Source organism: Nuphar pumila, chromosome 17 (assembly GCF_984573655.1).
Source record: "Nuphar pumila chromosome 17, dmNupPumi1.hap1.1, whole genome shotgun sequence".
In the NCBI taxonomy this organism is placed as follows: Eukaryota; Viridiplantae; Streptophyta; class Magnoliopsida; order Nymphaeales; family Nymphaeaceae; genus Nuphar; species Nuphar pumila.
The window spans coordinates 75,173,150-75,193,962 of record NC_143265.1 but is presented as its reverse complement, the minus strand read 5'-3'; the positions used below and the strand labels follow the sequence as shown (position 1 = coordinate 75,193,962).

The 20,813-nt window shown below is 40.3% G+C and overlaps 1 protein-coding gene and 1 pseudogene across 1 annotated transcript; one reads left to right on the top strand and one right to left on the bottom strand.

Moving 5' to 3' along the window:
- Positions 1-2,519: 2,519 nt before the first annotated feature.
- On the bottom strand, positions 2,520-20,342 carry LOC149812247 (protein DETOXIFICATION 27-like). The gene is made up of 8 exons (XM_089993594.1): positions 20,006-20,342; positions 19,375-19,916; positions 19,163-19,249; positions 18,985-19,041; positions 7,110-7,348; positions 5,567-5,685; positions 4,787-4,873; positions 2,520-2,942 (listed from the first exon to the last, which is right to left on the bottom strand). Exons 1-8 carry the CDS (start codon positions 20,306-20,308, stop codon positions 2,883-2,885), a joined length of 1,494 nt encoding a protein of 497 aa, XP_089849720.1. The 5' UTR covers positions 20,309-20,342; the 3' UTR covers positions 2,520-2,882.
- Positions 13,444-14,409, top strand: LOC149812248 (UDP-glucuronate 4-epimerase 1 pseudogene; annotated as a pseudogene).
- Positions 20,343-20,813: the final 471 nt, after the last annotated feature.

Sequence of the window (20,813 nt, the reverse complement as noted above, 5' to 3'; positions counted from 1 at the left end):
GATGGATTTTAACCTCCACCCCCTCCTCCATCTCCGTTTCATGTCCTCCATCCCCGGTCCAAACGGGGGCGAGGATGGGCGGGGCCCGTTTCCCCTTAGTCTATAGTCATTCCTTAAAGTATTGGGGATGGGGCGGGGCGGGGCGGGGCGGGGTGGGGTTGGGCACGGAAAAGCGTAAGTCCATCCCTGCCTCCATCCTCGTTTCGTGCCCTTCATCCCCGGTCCAAACGGGGTGAGGCAGGGCGGAGCCCCGGGTCCACTGCCATCCCTAAGTATTTGTCAGTACTTTTTGCTGGAATAATATGTCATCAAACTTAATGTAAATTAAATTTCCCCAATTTCTTCATAAACTGAAACCTTTGTATGCAAGGAAGTTGAACAAATTTGAAGACTAGATTGAACCAAAATAAAGAACAGAGACTGCCACACAGAATACTTGCGGCCTTCTTCATATTGGAAAGAAAGGAAGAGCAACCATTTTAATGAATCATAGCTGGATTTCTCTTCTTTTCTTGGTTGTTGATTAGACAAAGTGCAAAGATCTAGTTGAAAATCTTCCTCAATAATGCCACGTTCAAACTTTATCATCTCTGTTTTCTATTTCAAATTCCTCTCCTTGTTGTCCCAACTTGTGAATAAGATCGGGCAGCTTTTCTCTCGTGAATACACGGAAATGTGCTAGTAACTTATGTGTCATGTTAATTTGTGAATAAGAACCTGTGCTAGTAGGAAATTAAGCTAGTTATAAATCAATACCAATACGAGAAGCAAATTAATTAATGATGAGAAAGAGAGGATGTGACTGCTGCGAGAAAATCTACCAATAAGCAAATTAATTAAAGGGAAATGATCGTACTTTCATTGAAAAAAAATAGTGCACTTCTCAATTTTTGACAAAATCCTTTATATATCCAAAACCGTAGATTCTTGACTTCTTTAGGATATTTTTCACCTGCGAACATTATTTAAGTAAATACTCTTCAAAGACATCCACAAATGTTTGTTGATATTCGCAAATACATGCTATGAATGTCCCTGACTTTCACACTATGATGAGACCTTTACAAATATAATACGATAATTGCAAATACAATACGAACTTTGCAAGTATAACCTTCAAAGCTCCTTTAAGTAAATACATATCGAGGAGATTCAGAAATGTCTGTTGACATTCGTAAATACTTGTTGTGAATGTTCTAGACTTTCTCACTCTGATGAGACATCTACAAATATAGTATGACATTCATAAATACAATACGAACTTCACAATTATTATTAGTGAATCTCCTTTAAGTAAATACACCTCGAGCCGGTTCATTTTCTAATGAATGAATGATTGTACGAGCATATATTCAATGAATATATGTATCATCAAGTTTATTTTTAATGAATAAATGAATATATATAAAAACATATTCATTTTCAATGAATGCATGAATGTAAATACAGATTACAGTGTGCGAAACTATGAACATTCACACATCAGAGTTACGAACCTCAAGTCATTCGCAATTGAGGACAAACTTATCAATTTGATGACATTCATAAATCAGAACGTACAAATCTCAAGACAATAAAACAACATTTATACAAACCTCATGACATTAACAATTGTTGAGTTAACGTTATCAATTGAATGACATTCACATATCAGAATGTGTGAACTTGAAACCATATTTTTAAATATGATCACATATTTACAGATGTCCATATTTGATAGTTGCTAGATCCGCATGAAAATAACACAAAGGTCTCTACATTCACAAATATGATTTTGGGTTCACAAAAATGATAATCTTAAAACAATGAGATGATATTCACACATCATAATGTGCGAACCTAATAAAATTTGCAACTGAACTAACAAGTGAATAAATTTTAAGGGTCTGCATAACACCACATTATGGTGTAGTGCACACGAGCTTCTCTGTTGTACTTATGAAAATGCCACCACTCATACCAGAGCTGCCTTTTTTTGTTTTTTTCCTCAAATTGAGCTCCTATATATATATATATATATATATATATATATATATATATATATATATATATATATATATATATATATATAAATGTTGTATCATCAAAGACTTAAAAATTTTGACAAAAAAAATTTGCATTTTTATAATTTTTACATTTTTACTTAAAAACTCCATGTGTCACACATTTGCGAACATCCTCGAGCCTGTGCTCCTTATGAAATTTTAGTAAAAAGAAGTTTGCACATTTTGGGGATGTCCCCCATTTTGTTTTAATTAAATACTCCCACATTTGTGAATGTCCTTACCTTCACGTGCAAATGTCTTCACACATTTGAGAATGTTCCTCTTACCATCCATATCGTGTGGATGCTTTTGAATTTTGAATTTTTTCATTTTCTTAATTCAAATTTTAGAATCGAGCCTTGCATAAATGATCAATGTGGTCTGTTTAGTAATAAGACTCTTGAATCATCTGATTATAACATCTAAGCAGGTTTTTATAAGGCTTAAAAAATCATTAGCATAGAATTTTCATAAACTTTAACTCTCATACAATCATATTTTTTATCAAAAAAATACAATCCGACACTCGTTTTTTTAGCAAATAATTAGTGGCCTGCAAGCAAAACATTTGAAGGCTGCAAGCAATATAACATGAATTCAAAACCTATTGCTTGCAAGTAAAACACTTAAACTATTTGCCATACATCAAACTATGTGATACTACATGTTAAGTATGCCGGACTTATTTTTATGAGTGCAAACGAGCTCTTTACTAGGGAAGCAGGATCGGAGGCGCAAGCTGCTCTCTCCTTTCTCCGGCGTAACTGAAGAATCACCTCTTGTGCAGCTGCTCAATCTCATCATCTGCCCTGGCATCATTGCGCGGTTCAAGTTGCATTACTTTTCAAGGGAGTTTGGGGCCTCCCATTTGCCAACTCGAACGCTCGCTTTCTCTGCCTGAAAATTTGAGCAGCAGACTTGTTCGGTAACATAATGTTATTCCTTCGTTCAAAATTAGCAATTTAACTCCAGGTGCAGGGGTTCTAGCTTGGGAGTTTTATGCTGCCGGCACGATGACCGTAGGTATGGCAGGCGGAGCCAGCGCCGAGACCATGTCTTCGCGCCGGGTGTGGTTTCTTCGGGTTATAAATCCAAAATAAAAATCAGCAATTTAAGTGATGATTCTTTGGCATGAATTAAGGATGTATGATAGGATTGATCCAGATTACACTTTATGAACCCAAATATTGATCCGATTCATCCAGATTACTCACAGATCCACCTGGATTGGATTTGTTCAGATGCATACCAAATCCAATCTTTAGCTACTTTCTAACTTACACGCATATGTAGAATAACTTGATTGGATTTGGACACCTTGGGATCATTCCTAGAGCTCCGATCAGACAGACCTATACAAAAAGTAACCTTTGCATCCAACAAAATCAATGATCTGAGCCTAGCTGAACACCTAACAAGGTGTTCAGCCCAAACGGACTGGCACCACGTAGTGGCTACCATAGTGACAAATATCGCGAGATTTATGAAAACCACGCGATAATATCATGAGAAATTGCCTGAAAGTTTAAAACGACAATTTCTCGCAAGATTTGCGAAAAACATAAATACCAATGATTTAAATATGATATTTATGTTTTGAACAACTATTTATCATGAAAAAACATGTATTTTTAATTTTAATTAATTTTCATTAATATTTTATTATAAAAAAATATTTTTTATATTTTAAATTAATTTTTTTATTGCCGAGATTTTGCCAAAAAAAACATGAGATTTATGAAAAGTTTTCAATTTCTCGCAAGTTTTTTAAAAACTAGATTTTGCCTAAAAAATGTTTTGTCACTATGGTGGCTACCCCCTTGTTAAAAAGTAGGGGTGGCAATCGGGTTCGGTTGGCGGGTCGGGTTGGCGTGTCTGATGAGTTGTGGAGCCTGATTCACTGTTTTTTGCCCCTGCAGGAAGGGAGGTCCGGGGGCTCCCTCTGGGGCTTATGTTTGGGACCCGGTTTTCAGTGGATCCGACCCGATTTGGTTAGGGTTAGGGTTGTCGCCCTTGCCTTGTTTATATTCTCGCTTTTCTTTCCAGAGCTTGTAACTGTCTGATAAGAGTAATAAGATTTCTCTCTGGGCGGCCGTGGTTTTTTACTCTCTCTCGGATTTGAGGAGAGGTTTTTCCACGTAAATCTGTGTTCTTCTTGTGTTTCGTTAGATTGTTCTTGTTCTTTGTTTCCTTTTGGTTGTTTCTTGCTCGTGGTTTTCCTAACAGTGTCAGCATACCTCAACCCGAACCCGACCCGTTTATTAAACGGGTCAGCTGTGGCAAACACGAACCCGACCCGTTTAATAAACGGGTAACCCGACACGACCCGCCAACCCATTTAATAAATGGGTTGGGTCGGGTAAACGGGTTTTCAGGTTCGCGGGTCAGGTTGATGGGTTGACGGATCGGGTTGGCAGGTAGTCAGGTTGGCGGGTCGGGTTGACGGGTCGGGTTGGCGGGTTGGCAGACGGGTTGGCGGGTTGACCCACCCGGCTAACCCGTTTATTAAATGGGTCAGCCGGGTTGGCGGGTTGGCATACCCCCAACCCGAACCCGACCTGTTTAATAAACGGGTTACGCGGGTCGACCCGTTTATTAAACGGGTTGGCTTAAGCCCAACCCGAACCCACCTAAGAGGCGGGTTGGCGGGTCGGGTTGGCGGGTCGTGTCAGAAATTGCCACCCCTATTAAAAAGTAGGATCTGAAAAGCAGCAGGTCCTTTGAGTCTATGAGTTATGTACCTCCTTTTCCCAATCACAACGAAGAGTGATCACAGCCAGTATGAGTGTCTGAACAGCTGTGCCACCAATCATCCCTCCCCAAATTCCCTGCACCACCAACCCAATCCGAATGGTCAGATTACAGTAACATAAGTATTGATAAGTATTTTCCCTTTCCAGACAATTTTTCTTGATTTTTTTATTTTATTTTTGTTGATTGTTTGAAATCGTTTTACAAAATCATTTTTAATAAACCGATTCAAAACAATTCAAATCGGTACGATCCAGGATGATTTTCTGAATCATTTTGAAAAGGATGATTGCGGTTCACAAACCGATTCTGAAATTGATACCAATACTTGACCGTGAAACAAGCATGGATCAGGTGATACGCCAAAACACTTTTACTCTGTGTTTTGACATCTCCACCGTCCCTGACATTCATCTCCACCGTCCATCGCACAAAGATGTTATCAACAGCAGTACATCACCCGGATGAACAGTGGAGATGTCAAAACACGAACGAAACATGTTTTGGCAGATCACTTGATCCGTTCTCCCAAGCAATGACCATAACAACAGTAGTGTGTAGGCCCCACTCTGTAAGCCTTGTGCGGGCCCGCGATCTACTCGACTGATTGGTCCTGGTGCCTGGGGGGGGGGGGGGTGTGCTTGTCTGGTAGGAGCAGTTAGTGCACGTCAGCTTTTGTTGGGACGTTGCAGGTTCAAAACCCAATGGTATAGTTGTATAACTGGTAGGAGTCTGCCTAACCCCAGCTTGCCTTTCAAAAAAAAACTCACACTGACACCGAGATGGAAGACCCAGCCCATGACTACGCCAACTGGAAGGCCAATGATGTAGTAGCACCCCACGTTTATGTAAGCCACTAGGGCCTGCCATCCCGAACCCACTGCCACACCTGAAACAATCCAATCCAAGATGAGTATATAAACAAACAATTGGTAGTAAGGCACATAACTATTGAATAGAAAATCGCCTTCAAATCGCCTTCTTTTTTTTGGTAGATCTGACGTATGAATATGACCTACAAAATTTGTTTAATAGAAAATGAGTTTTGTATCTCATATAAATATATTTTTTAAAGGCATAAAAAATCAATTATATATATATATATATATATATATCATTTGTTTTTGTGAATAGGGAACCCTCTAGTTCTCTAGTTGGAACTCAAAGATAAAAGTTGTTCTGACCAAATCTGACTTTATCATCACGATCAAAATAGGACAGTTTTTCAATGAAAAAATATATTTTTTTAAGTTTTGAAAATTTGATATATTGCAGGCGGTTGATTTTTCAACCACAGTAAAATCTGACATACATCAGAAAAAACATGATCCAAAGGTTAGTTTCTCCTAAACTTAATACGTAGATTATATATAAAGGATCAAATATATATATATATATATATATATATATATATAGTTAAAAAATATTATATTTTTTTCCTAGGGTTAATTACCCACAAGGGCAGCAAACATTACCTCTCTCTCTCTCACACACACACACATATATATATATATATATATATATATATATATATATATATATATATATATATATATATATATATATTTTGGTTCTTTCTAAAGGTAGGAGGGTGAGGACACTCTTAAATTTCAACTTTGTTTTTACAATCTAGCCTTATAGATGTGATCCAGCTATAAGCTCTGGTTAGTAAAAATAGGCTTTTTGATTATGATATCTGAGTGAGTTATATTTATAAGGCTTAAAAAATCAATCGATTTTCATAAAATTTAAAGACTCATAAAATCATATTTTTCTTTAAAAAACATAATCCAACAATTGGTCCCTACCAAATGAAACATGCTGAACATATCAGTAAGGTTAGTTTTACTGAACATGACCCGAATCATCAAAATCCAGCACTCTTCTTACTTTATGGATGGTTAGGAGGAACCAATTTTCCTAAAAGTGGATACAATAAGGATGTGAATCAGAGTGTAAACTCGGCATTTTTTATACTATTTCTGCAAATCCAACCCTACAGATGCATTCGTCGTGATCCATTTGCTAGGAATCAATAGTTAGATCACGTACTTGTGATGAAAACATGTGATTTTTGGATACTTGAATGTTTATGAAAAATCTGAGCAGATGATTTTCAAGCCTTAAAAGATCCTTCTTATGCATCATAATTAGATGATCCTAGAGTCAGTTTCTATAAAACCAGACATTTAGATCACATCTATATGATGAAATTTAAGAAAATAAATAAACAAATTCATGAAAATCTCGGTTCATATTTTCAGTTAACATATTTAGTGACCATATGTGTGTGTGTGGAGAGAAGAGACCCACCAGAAAGAACGGGTTGGACGCTGTTGAGAAGCATGGTGAAAGCTAGCAAGACAGCCAATTTGGATGTAGCAGACAGCACCACAGCACTGGATGTGAAAATGCGAGCGAACTCATTGTGGAAGATGATGGTGAGTGCGCAGAATAAGAGGCCTAACACAGTCGACGTCACCACCGCAACAACCGTCGCGAACCTCGCACCGTTCCCGTTGCCTGCTCCCAGCTCGTTGCTCACCCTCACCCTGCACCAGCCCAATTAAGTCATTAATCTTACTAGCTGAAGAAACTTTCCCTCTGAAACTTTCCATCTTTAATGACCACAACACAAACCAAACCCTGCCAGAGTGCAATGGACGTTCCTTCAAATAAACCAGCACGTTTTCATGGGTCATCCTAGACAGTTATTTCTTTTCACAAAAGACACTGGACACGTCTGATTGTGACATGTAAACAAGTTTTTATAAGGATTCAAAATCAATAGCTTAGAATTTTTATAAATTTTAAAGCTCATAAAATCTTTTTTTTTTTTGTCAAAAAAAGCTTGAGCCAACATTCAATTCTTGGCAAATAAAACATGTTCGAACACGTGTAGAGTCAGATTTATCAAACATAGGTTGGAACATTGAAAATCAGAGCCACCTACATTGTTTAAAAATGAGACAGATGTGCCTAACATTGTTTATTAATTAATTCTTATTCTTGCATCATCTGCAAGGTAATATATCTGTGGATTCAGTGGTGCTTATAATATACTTTGGGTCATGTGTTATGTCATATTTTATTTCGTTCGGTTCCATCTTCTCTTTTATGTTTTAGCTGGACGGTTGATTAGGCATGCACACCAGCCGAGTTCGACACGAGCCTGGGCTGTTCATGTGACCCACATTACTCCAGATTGTGTATTTTGTTTATTATGACCGCAAAAAAACTTATACTGAAAAAACTTACACGTACAGTGAAAAAGGGGAGGGTTGTGTATGTTCGCCCCCCGATGATTCACTGAATCCCACGTCCGTGTTCGGGGCTTTGAATGAGCACCACGTATACAAGCACATGGGGCTCGTATTCCCGTGTATGTTGACATAACTTTGCATCGGACTCTGGTGTTGTTGCAAAGACTTAAGTACCTTTTCTTGTTATTCTTCTCATAAAGTGATGGTTTGAGAAAATGACAAAAATGCCCTTCATTCAAAAAAGAAAAAACAAACAGTTCAAAAAAAGGACAAACATGTCCTCCATTCAGAAAGTCGAGGATGATGTTGACTCTTCAAAGTCTTATTCTTTTTCTGTTCAAAAAAATGACAAACATGTCCTTTATCCAGAAAGTCGAGGATGATGTTGACTCTTCAAAGTTTTCTTCTTCTTTCTCCGTAAAACACTGTAAAACCCTCTCTCTCTCTAGAGAAGAAATCAAGGGAAACAAAGAGTTTTTCCTGGAGAAGGCCATGAACATCAACCCTCTCACTCTCTCTCCCTTCTCTCTCTACTTCTGTGCACATCCAACAGACGATCCTACATTGCTCCATCACCATCTTCTTCTTCTTCCTTCTTTGTAAAACACTGTAAAACCCTCTCTCTCTCTAGAGAATAAATCAAGGGAGGTAAAGGGTTCCTCCTGGAGAAGGCCATGAACACCAACCCTCTCACTCTTTCTCCCTTCTCTCTCTACTTATGTGCCTGATTTCGGGCTTTCCTACAGCAATTTGTAGTATTTTCGGGTCTCCAACGAATTGCTATAGTGATTTGCAGAAGACACTACAAATCGCTATAGTGATTTGCGGAAGACACTACAAATCGCAAATCGCTATAGCGATTTGTAGTGTCTTCCGTAAATCGCTATAGCGATTTGTAGATTCTTACGCAAATCGCTATAGCGATTTGTAGATTCTTACGCAAATCGCTATAGCGATTTGCGATTTGTAGTGTCTTCCGCAAATCGCTATAGCGATTTGTAGTGTCTTCCGCAAATCGCTGTAAATCGCTACCCGAATTAAGACCAACTTGTCAGGGCCATATCTCCCAAACCGGAGGTCATATTCCAAATCCGTAAAAAGTGGTGTCTTCGTTATTGAGTCTAGTTTATTTCTGTAAATTTTCAGCGATTTCTATTGTCATTTCATTCCTCATTTTAACTTCAACGATACATTACAACCACAATCATCAAAAGAAAGATTGCCCAAGCTAAGAGTCTTGAGAGAGTAGAGGAGGGCCTCAACACCCACCAAACAACAAAAAATACAATGACTCAACTTCAAGTGCAGTAAGGACCCAGAGTCAAATAAATTTAGAGGCAGCTCATCAGTCAAGTCAGTCGGTGCTTGATGGAGCAATGTAGGATCTTCTGATGGATGTGCACAGAAGCAGAAATAGAAGAGAGAGAGAAAGTGAGAGGGTTGATGAGCCCCCAGACCCTCCTCCTGTAAGGGCAAAAGGCCATGAACACGCTGGGAAGAGCCCTCAGACCCCCCTTCTGTAAGGGTAAAAGCTCTGAATCAGACTCCATAACTCTTCAAGTTGAATGATGCTACCTACACTAGGAGGAGCTCTCAGACCCCCCTTTCTGTAAGGGTAAAAACTCTAAATCAGACTCCACAACTCTTCAAGTTGAATGATGCTACCCACGCTAGGAGGAGCCCCCAGACCCCTCTCCTGTAAGGGTAAAAACTCTGAATCAGGATTTACAACTTATTTAGTTGAATGATGCTACCCATGCTGGGATGAGCCCCCAAACCCTCCTCCTGTAAGGGTAAAAACTCTGAATCAGGCTCCACAACAGTCAATGTGCAGGTCAGTCGGTGCTTGATGGAGCAATGTATGATCTTCTAATGGATGTGCACAGAAGCAGAAATAGAAGGGAGAGAGAGAGAGTGAGAGGGTTGATGTTCATGGCCTCCTCTAGGGGAGATTTCTTTCTCGGATAATCCTGCAGTGCAGAGACTGGGTCTTAAATAATCATCTTCGGGGCACTTAAGTCTTTACAACCACTACTTTTCAAGAATCGTCAATTTTTTTTGCACCAATGGAGGAGAGGGTACTTAAGTCTTTGCAATCGCATCAAACTCCAACGCTAATTAATGCTGACAAACATGGGGATACGAGACGCACATGCTTACATACGTGGTGCTCTTTGGGACCCCCGAACATGAGATGTAGCTAACAACCCTGTTTGGGGGGGGGGGGGGGGGGGGAACATATAACCTGCTTCGGTGAAAAAGTTTATGAAGTGCGAAGTTCAAACTCAGCACCTTTTGAGGAAGAGACTAATGCCCACCCATTAAGCAAACAATGACTTTTTGGTTTTATTTTGCAAACATATTGTATATATACTTTTATGCGAGCTTAATTGTGTTTTAATGACTTGATCAAGCTTGGCTAGTTTATGCACACCGAGCCTGAGCTTGTATTCAAGCTTGGCTCATTTATGTTCATGGATGAGCTCCAACCGAGCTTAAACAAGCTAAGCTCGAGCTAGCTCGGTTCATTATGCATCCATGGGGTCGACTCCTGTGGGATTCTCTAGCTCTCTGTCTCCTATCCAACTATCACATCCCAGACATGAAGGTCAGATGTCCTTAAATTGTTAATTCATTTGATCTCCACTGTATGACCTACCAACATGATAATAGACAAAATCTAACTAGAGTTTCTAAGTTCGTACACTAGTTTAATCTATTTGGTTGATTGAGACAAAAATTTTCTGTTCTTTTTTTATTTGATAGGCATTCTGGGGTTTGGCGTTTATTGATAAAAACACAAAATACATAAAAAAATCTAACCTTATATGGTCGATCGCCAAGTAGCAAGTTTTTTTTTTTAAAGGAAAGTGTTTATCAATTAAGATTTTTTCATTTATTATTAGTGAACTATGCTGGTCTCCTTTTAAAATATTTTTTTATTAAACTCCCTTGAAAATATTCATTTATCTATTTATTAAGTTGGCGACAGATATGAGCCTACGCCTGAGATCAACAGGAACCAGTCGCCAACCCTGGTGCATGGTTTGTCCACCCACAATCCCAAGAAAATTTTGATTAGTTTTCTGGTATTAGCTAAACAATGGCATCAAATGTTATTCTCCTATGTTGCCTTGTGGAAATAAATGCTTTTATGGATAACCAGAGGGGAGCGGCCTTGCTCACTGAGGTGGTATTCCATGTGGTAGGTCCTGGGCCAAACTGAAGGCCCAAGTTCGAATCCCTCCTCCACATAAGGCTTAAGAGATATCTGGTAGGGGTCTCTGCTTAACCCTAGCTTGCCTTTAAAAAAAAAAAAAAGGTTCATCTTTTTTTTTTATAGGCAAGCTGGGTTACGCATACCCTTACCAGTTATACAACACAATACCATTGGGATTAGAACTTGAAACATCCCAACATACGGTGACGTGCACTAGCTGCTCCTACCTAGGGGTATCAATGGGTCGGGTTTGGTTTTGACCCAAGTGAAACCAGACTTGGCCCCAATTTTCAGGTATGGTATCGGGTCCGAACCTGGATCTAATGAGACTCATCATAAGAGAAGCCATACCCGGACCTGATAAGAACTACATGAACCAGACCCGGGCCATATATGGTAAAAGAATATATATATTATCATTTTTATATTGAAAAATTATGGGTTTTAATCGGAACTTGGGTCGGGCCCGAGTCTGGTATAAAATTTAACAAACTATAACCGGGGCTATGTATTAATCGGACCTTCAAGTCTGAATCCGGGTTTTAATCGGATATTTTTATTTATCACTATACACGGACCTTATAGGATTTGGTCTGGGTCAGGTCCGAGTAAACCGACCTGTTGACACCCCGCTACTCCTCACAGACAACCGGCGCCCCCGTTGGTAAAACATAAGGTCCATCATGCCCACCCTATAATGGGTTCAGCTTAGTGCGTCCCTGGTGGCATGAGCTGTCACACGAACGAATACACTGACACGTACTGATATTATTTAAAGCTTTTTACAGTACTTTAAGACCTGTTAATGTTATCTTTAATAGAAATAACTCCTACTATTAAAATATCAAAAAAATTAAGTGTCATCATATCCTCTTTCTCAAAAAAAAAAAAAAAAATCGAACTTGCGAGTCCAGCGTCAAGTGCCTTCAATTCGACAAAGAACCCTGTTCTTCTCTTTCTTTTATTTTTGTTTTCTTTTTTTTATATCAAAGCCCGGGCCGGCACGCTGGTTCTAGGCACAGTGGGGATAGGGGTGTCAACCGGTCTGGTTTGGTTTGGACCCACTGAAATCAAACTTGGATCAGATTTTTGGGTATGGTATCGGGTCTTAACCAGGGTTTACTATAAGAGAAACCATACCCTGCCCTGATAAAAACTATATGAACCAGACCATACCCCATAAAATAATATTTTTTATCATTTTTATATTGAAAAATTGTGGGTCTTAATGGAAACTCAGGTTGGGCCCGAGTCTGGTATAAAATTTCACAAACTATACTTGGGTCCATATATTGATCGGACTTTTGGGGTCCAAACTTGGGTCTTAATCGAGTCTTCTTATTTGTCACCATACCTGGATCCCATAGTGTTTGGTCTAGGTTGGGTCTGGGTAAACCCGATCCGTTGACACCCTTAAGTAGGGGTGTGAATAGGTCGGGTTTGGTTGGGACCCAAGTGGAACAAGACTTGGATTAAATTTTTGGGTATGGTATCAGGTCTGGACCCAACTCTAATTGGGTCCATCATAAGAAAAAACCCATCGGAACCCGATAAAACACTACAAGAAAATTGTTAATTAGCGACGGAAATTGGCGACGGATTTTTTCTGTCGCTAATTAGCGACAGATTAGCTAGAGATAGAATCTGTCGCTAATTAGCGATGGATTAGCGAGGAAACAACTTTTATCGCTAATCTGTCGCTATTTAGCGACGGATTAGCGACTGCAATTTTTTGTCGCTAATTTTTATTACAAGAACACCATTTTAGCGATGGATATAGAGAGGGAACTCTTTCGTCGCGAATCCGTCGCTAATTAGCGACGACGTAGCGACATAATATATTTCGTCGCCTTTTTGGTATTTTGAGTTAGCGACGGCTTAGCGACGGAATGTTTCCGTCGCTAAATGTCGCGTAAATCCCTAATCCCATCCCTCTTTCTCTTTTTCCTGTTTCGCTGTATTGCTCCCGCCCGCCGCCCTCTCCCTCCCGCCGCCCGTCGGCTCTCGCCACCGTCCTGCCGCCGCTCGCCAGCTGCCGCTCCCCGTCAGCCTCCCGCCACCGCCCGGCGATGCGCAAGTAATCTTCTTCTTCTTCTTCTTCTTCTTCTTCTTCTTCTTCTTCTTCTTCTTCTTCTTCTTCTTCTTCACGCTGTACGCCCCGGCGATGGCATTGAGCACGCTGAGGCTGCCGACGGTGAAGGTGACAGCGCAGGCACCGACGCCTCTGGCCCGCGCATACCCATCGGCGGCGTACCCGGCGTTGAGCTCGTTGCAGCCGATGAACTTCGTCCCCTTCACCCATGTGATGCACTTCGCCGCTCAGGCCGGCGTCCGCTACGCCGTCGATAACCCCTCCTCCTACGTTCGCAGCAACGTTGCCGGGCTCGTCACTCTCCTGGAGGCCTGCAAATCGGTGAACCCGCAACCGGCATTCGTGTGGGCGTCGTCGAGCTCGGTCTATGGGCTCAATGTGAAGGTCCCCTTCACCGAATCCGATCGAACCGATCGGCCGGCGAGCCTGTACGCGGCGACGAAGAAGGCCGGCGAGGAAATTACTCATGTCTATAACCATATCTATGGTTTATCGATCATCGGCCTTCGGTTCTTCACCGTTTATGGCCCCTGGGGCCGGCCAGACATGGCCTACTTCTTCTTCACTCGCAACATTCTGCAGGGGAAGAAAATTGTGGTTTATTGGCGGAAAGATCACCGGGAAATCTCGCGGGATTTTACCTACATTGATGATGTAGTGAGCGGGTGCGTAGCTGCGCTCGACAAGGCCGGAAAGAGCACCGACAGCGGCAGAAAGAAGAAGGGGAAGGCCGACTACAAGATATACAATCTAGGGAATACGTCACCACTTGAGGTGCCAATGCTGGTGAACGTACTAGAGCGTCACCTAAAGGTGAAAGCCAGGAAGAATGTGGTGGAAATGCCTGCGAACGGCGACGTGCCGTTCACGCACGCGAACGTCACGCTTGCGAGGTTAGAGTTTGGTTACATGCCTACTACTAATCTGCAGACAGGGTTGAAGAAGTTTCTAAGGTGGTACCTGGATTACTATGGCTATGGATATAACACTAAGAGCATTGTTCACCACCACTACCATAGCAACAAACAACAACAATAGCAATCGTATTTGGATTTGGATTCTTGATTGAATTAGACAAATTCTTTGTTTTTTTCTCTTTATTGCTTAGATTATCTTGTGTTCTTTCTTCGATTTATGTACTTGATTCAATAGCCACTTGGTGTATAGAATTCTAACCATATATGGCCAACCAATTAGTTTATAAACAGGCGTGTCCTTTTTATAAATCATTTGTTTAGAGTGAGTTTTTTTCCGTGGTGACTTCATTTTAAGAATTTGTTTTTTTGTGGAGATTTCTCAACAGAACTCGCTTGTGCCCCGCCACCCGTGGTAAGTAAGTGACAAAAACAATGCAAATCGGGTAAATACCCGTGGTGAGTAAGTGAGGCAAGCGCATCACATGTTATTTAATTTATTGAATGTAACACTTTATTGTTCATACACTCACTTAGTTGTTGATATCTAGGACTGCTTTGTTGGAGTTCGGAGATCATGCTGAGCATGATTTTAATGTATGAATATGAAAGTGTTCTTATTTTTGGAGTACGGAGTCCATGCTATGCATGGTAGTAGTTAGTGGGATATTGAAGTGTGTTTGCTGCAGGTACATGTTTGACATTTGTTTGATATAAATTATTTCAATGTATTGCAATGTTTGATGTAATTGTATCCATGCTTACATGTAGTTACTTTCAATTTGATTATGTCTTTCATGTGAAATTGTATACTGAAAGCATGCTTCAAATGAATGTATCGTGTCATGAATAGTTTGCACATGAAAATATTAAGTTATCAATGCATGCATCATAATTCTTGTGATTGTATGACATCATATATTGCATGATAAATCTGATATTTTCTTCATCATAGCATTCTGATGGTTCTCTTTTCACTGGTTAGGATACTATTCGTAACATCATACAACAGAATGACTGCAAACCGTGAATGGATATACCGTAGGATAGTGGACAATGAGTTATCGCATAAATATATGGATGGTGTCGACAGTTTTATTGAATTTGCAACGGCAAGTGTCAGTACGGTAGATCCCACAGGTCAGATTAGGTGTCCCTGCAAGATTTGTAAGAATAATCGATTTGTAGAACCTCATGGCGTTAGACATCACCTATACATGAAGGGTTTTGTGAGCATGGTAGAATCACATATAGAGTTTTTCTAGATGCCTTAGAACACATATGAACATGCTATAATCACATATTCAATTTTTTTACTGCCTTAGCACACATATGAGCATGATAGAATCACATATAAAGTTGCTTTGCCTGCCTTAGAGCACATATGAGCATGCTATATTCACATATTCAATTTTTTTACTGCCTTAGCACACATACGAGCATGATTGAATCACATATATAGTTTTTTGCCTGCCTTAAAGCACATCTGAGCATGGTAGAATCACATATAGAGTTTTTTATATGCCTTAGAACACATATGAACATGCTATAATCACATATTCAATTTTTTGACTGCCTTAGCATACATATGAGCATGATAGAATCACATATATATATATATATAACTTTTTGTCTGCCTTAGAGCACATATGAGCATGATAGAATCACATATAAAGTTTTTTTGATTGCATTAGAACACATATGAGCATGCTATAATCACATATTCAGTTTTTTGACTGCCTAAGAACACATATGAGCATATTATAATCACATATTCAGTTTTTTGACTGCCTTAGCACACATATGAGCATGCTATAATAACATATACAGTTTTTTAACTGCCTTAGAACACATATGAACATGTTATATATCATTTATGATAGAATAACATATAAAATTTTTGGCTTTGCCTGCCTTAGAGCACATATGAGCATGCTATATTCACATATTCAATTTTTTTACTGCCTTAGCACACATACGAGCATAATCGAATCACATATATAGTTTTTTGCCTGCCTTAAAGCACATCTGAGCATGGTAGAATCACATATACAGTTTTTTTAGATGCCTTAGAACACATATGAACATGCTATAATCACATATTCAATTTTTTGACTGCCTTAGCACACATATGAGCATGATAGAATCACATATAGAGTTTTTTTATTGCCTTAGATCACACATGAGCACATGATAGAATCACATATAGTGTGTAATTTATTTCATTATATTTTGTTTATCAATACTGACTGTTCTTTTCTTGTGTAGGCTGCTAGCGATAATCAGGGTAGTGGAGCTGAAGGGACAGATAAAGACAATGAACAAGAAGACGCACAAAATCTTGGCGATGATTAGAGGACTGTGTTGAAGAAGTTCTATTTTTTTTATTTTTCCTAAATGTAATTGTTGACTTGTAAATAATTAAACTTCTTAATTTTAAGGTGGAACGATTAATTATTGTAGATACTTGTTATATGAATTTTTTTGTGTGGTTTGTTTTTTATTTACAGGAAATATAAATTGTACAGGAAATAGAAATTATACAGTTCTCGGTAATTAATTTTTAAATAATTTTTTTATTTATTTTTTTTCGTGTTTGCGACGGATTAGCGACGGATGATTCCGTCGCTATTCATATTAATCTAGCGACGGCATAGCGACGGAACCATCCGTCGCTATTCATATTAATCTAGCGACGGCATAGCGACGGAATTAAATCCGTCGCCAAGCCGTGGTCGCCGTTTAGTACCGACGGATTGGCGACAGAATATAGCGCTTGTTATTCCGTCGCAATTAGCGACGGACCTGGCGACGAAATTATTCCGTCGCCAGTTAGCGTCGAAATATTCGCGACGTAAGCATACTGTTGCCTCGTTGTCGCTAATCCGTCGCTAACCATGTTAGCGACGGAATGTGGTCGTCGCTAATCTACTGCTTTGTTGTAGTGAAAACTACATAAACCAAACCCGAACTATACCCGATAAAACCATATTTTTTTTTATCATTTTTACATTATAAAATTGAGGGTCTTAAGCAGAACTCGGGTCGAGTCCCGGTATGATATAAAAATTTCACAAACTATAATGGTCCATGTATTAATTGGACCCCGCTACTCCTCACAGACAACCGGCGCCCCCGTTGGTAAAACATAAGGTCCATCATGCCCACCTTATAATGGGTTCAGCTTAGTGCGTCCCTGGTGGCATGAGCTGTCACACGAACGAATACACTGACACGTACTGATATTATTTAAAGCTTTTTACTGTACTTTAAGACCTGTTAATGTTATCTTTAATACAAATAACTCCTACTATTAAAATATCAAAAAAATTAAGTGTCGTCATATCCTCTTTCTCAAAAAAAAAAAAAAATCGAACTTGCGAGTCCAGCGTTAAGTGCCTTCAATTTGACAAAGAACCCTGTTCTTCTCTCTCTTTTATTTTTTTTTATTTTTGTTTTCTTTTTTATATCAAAGCCCGGGCCGGGTCATGCTGGTACTAGGCACAGTAGGAATAGGGGTGTCAACCGGTATGGTTTGGTTTGGACCCACTGAAATCAAACTTGGATCAGATTTTTGGGTATGGTATCGGGTCTTAAGCAGGGTTTACTATAAGAGAAACCATACCCTGCCCTGATAAAAGCTACATGAACCAGACTATACCCGATAAAATAATATTTTTTATCATTTTTATATTGAAAAATTGTGGGTCTTAATCGAAACTCAGGTTGGGCCTAAGTCTGCTATAAAATTTCACAAACTATACTTGGGTCCATATATTGATCGGACTTTTGGGTCAAGACTTGAGTCTTAATCGAGTCTTCTTATTTGTCACCATACCCGGATCCCATAGTGTTTGGTCCAGGTTGGGTTCGAGTAAACCCGATCCGTCGACACCCTTAAGTAGGGGTGTCAATAGGTCAGGTTTGGTTGGGACCCAAGTGGAACCAGACTTGGATTAAATTTTTGGGTATGGTATCAGGTCTGGACCCAACTCTAATTGGGTCCACCATAAGAAAAAACATATCGAAACCGATAAAAACTACATAAACTAAACCCGAACTATACCCGATAAAACCATATTTTTTTAGCATTTTTACATTGAAAATTTGCGGGTCTTAAGCAGAACTCGGGTCGAGTCCCGGTATGATATAAAATTTCACAAACTATAATGGTCCATGTATTAATCGGACCCGGGTCTTCTTATTTATCACTATACCACACCCTATAGGGTTTGGTTCCAGTCTGGGTTAACCAGACCCGTTGACCCCCTAACGTTAGGTTAAGTCATCATTAGCGAAGAAAAAGCCAAAACCTAGTAAAAACCATCATTTGAAATCTTTTTAGGGAAACGGTTACTTAAATGTAACTCAATATCCAGCTTCATTTTGGATTGCGGGGTAGACTAGAGAACTCTGCTACGGAATCTGGAGAAAACTGATCATGATCATCCCTGAGAAAACTGGAGAAAACTGATCATGATCATCTCATCATATCATAATCTGTATGTTGAAAGTAAACCGATGCTCTGGTGCTCTTGATCAGCCAAACATGAGATCAAGATCGAGGCAGCCGCGTGAAAAGCTGTGCCAACGAAAATGCCACAGAATGCCTTTTCTTCCAAGCCAAACATTCTTCCATTCTTCCGTGAAACAAAAAGAGCAAAAAAAAAAAAGGCAAAGGCAAGGAGGAGAAACGTACCCGGTTGCAGCAAAGAACGCAAGTGGAATCATCATTTCCCACCCGTTTATATTCATACTGATGAACAACATAACCACCATAAAATCAGATGAACACAAAACAGAAATCAAATCTAACGCGAATCCTCCCAATAAAATAAAAACTAATGCATATACCAAAACGTGGTGATTTTTCTTACCATATGGAAAGCGCATCTAAGGCAATCTCCGCGTCTTTTAAATTACCCGTCAGAAGAACCAAAATCCTATAGTACCAATTCTCCAAACTACATGATATAAAATGTAACAAAAAAATCAACAATCCCCACATCAGAATACGCCTGAATAAATCAGCATCTCACACAACTTTCAACAAACAAATAACAAGAAGAAAAGGAACAAGAATGCAGACCATAGCATGACCCCTGAGGCAGCAGAAAGCTTGGTGAATTCCCAGAGACCCGAGAACCCTTGCCATGAGAAACCTGTCCACGTTTCAGGGCACCCACCACAGACCGTGTACAGAAACTGCCCCAAAACCGGCACCCACCAGCCCACGTTGAGGGCCACGGATGCACCAACGAGGCCGAAGCCAAGGCAGGAAACGAAAAGATAGCTCAAGGCGACGTGTATCAGCAGAGCCGCTGCTGCCATCCAGGCGATGATCGAGTTCTTCAGTTGGCACTGAAGGAACCTCTGCAGCGGAAAGAGGAAGACGAAGCTGAATTGCTGAGGTATGAGGTAAAGCGAGATCTTCGCGGCGAGCTCGGCGATCTCGTCCGACTCTCCGAACAATTTGAGGATGGGACGGGCGAAGAAGTAGGTGGGCAGAAGGAGAAGAGCGCACAGGAACAGCACGACCCACGATCGCTGCATGTACATCCCCAGCATGTGGTACTTCCTGGCGCCGAACGCCTGGCCGCAGAGCGTTTCCAGCGCGCTGGCCATGCCGAACTGCCCGCACCACATGTTTGGTTTTTGAATCAAAATTCTTGGATCAAATCTCAAGAAGAGAGGGAGTTGGAGGTGGTGGTGAAGATTACCATGAAGCCAAAGTTGAAGCCGACGACGACGGTGGTGGCGATGGAGACGGCGGCGAGCTCGAGATCGCCGAGATGGCCGACGAACGCCTGGGTCACGACGTTCATGCTGTACATGGCGATCCGGGTGAAGATCGCCGGCCCGGCTATCCTCCATAGCTTCTTGGATTCGATCCATGTCCTCTGGAGAAGCGGAGCTACTTGTTCTTGTTGATGGACTCGCTGGTGTGCAGGGCCGATGAGGCCATTGTTTTCCGGTGGTCGATAGCCCAAGAGAGGCACCGTCTCCTCCTGCGGCTGCACCATTGAACCAGTAGTTTCCTATCGATATCAAAATTAATGAGCGGGCCGTGGGATGGGGTTTTTGACGAGGAGTGATCCTTAGTTTTCTCTTTTGTTCAAAGAGCCTCGGTTTGTGTACGCACCTAACACTGAATCTGCTCTGGTGTAGACAGACAAAAGAGTGAGCAGGATCCAAAGATCGGGACCGGGTAGTTAGCAAAATACTCGGGCCACACAAAACAGAAAATTACTGTGCGTGTATTAGCTTTCTGTATTTTGTGTTTTACACACACGAGTTCTGATCCGGTGCAATATGATTGCACGAAAATTGTACATTAAGCACTCAATCTCCTTCCATCAGATCTTGGGCCACACCTGAAAGGTCCTCTCCCAAGATGGAGGGTGATTAGGTGCTTAATGTACAAATATTTGTGCAATCATATTTCACCTGATTTTTTCACGAACTTACTCGGACCAGATGAGAGGGATCAGGTCATGCTGAACATGAGCTTTTTGCTCATGCCAACAT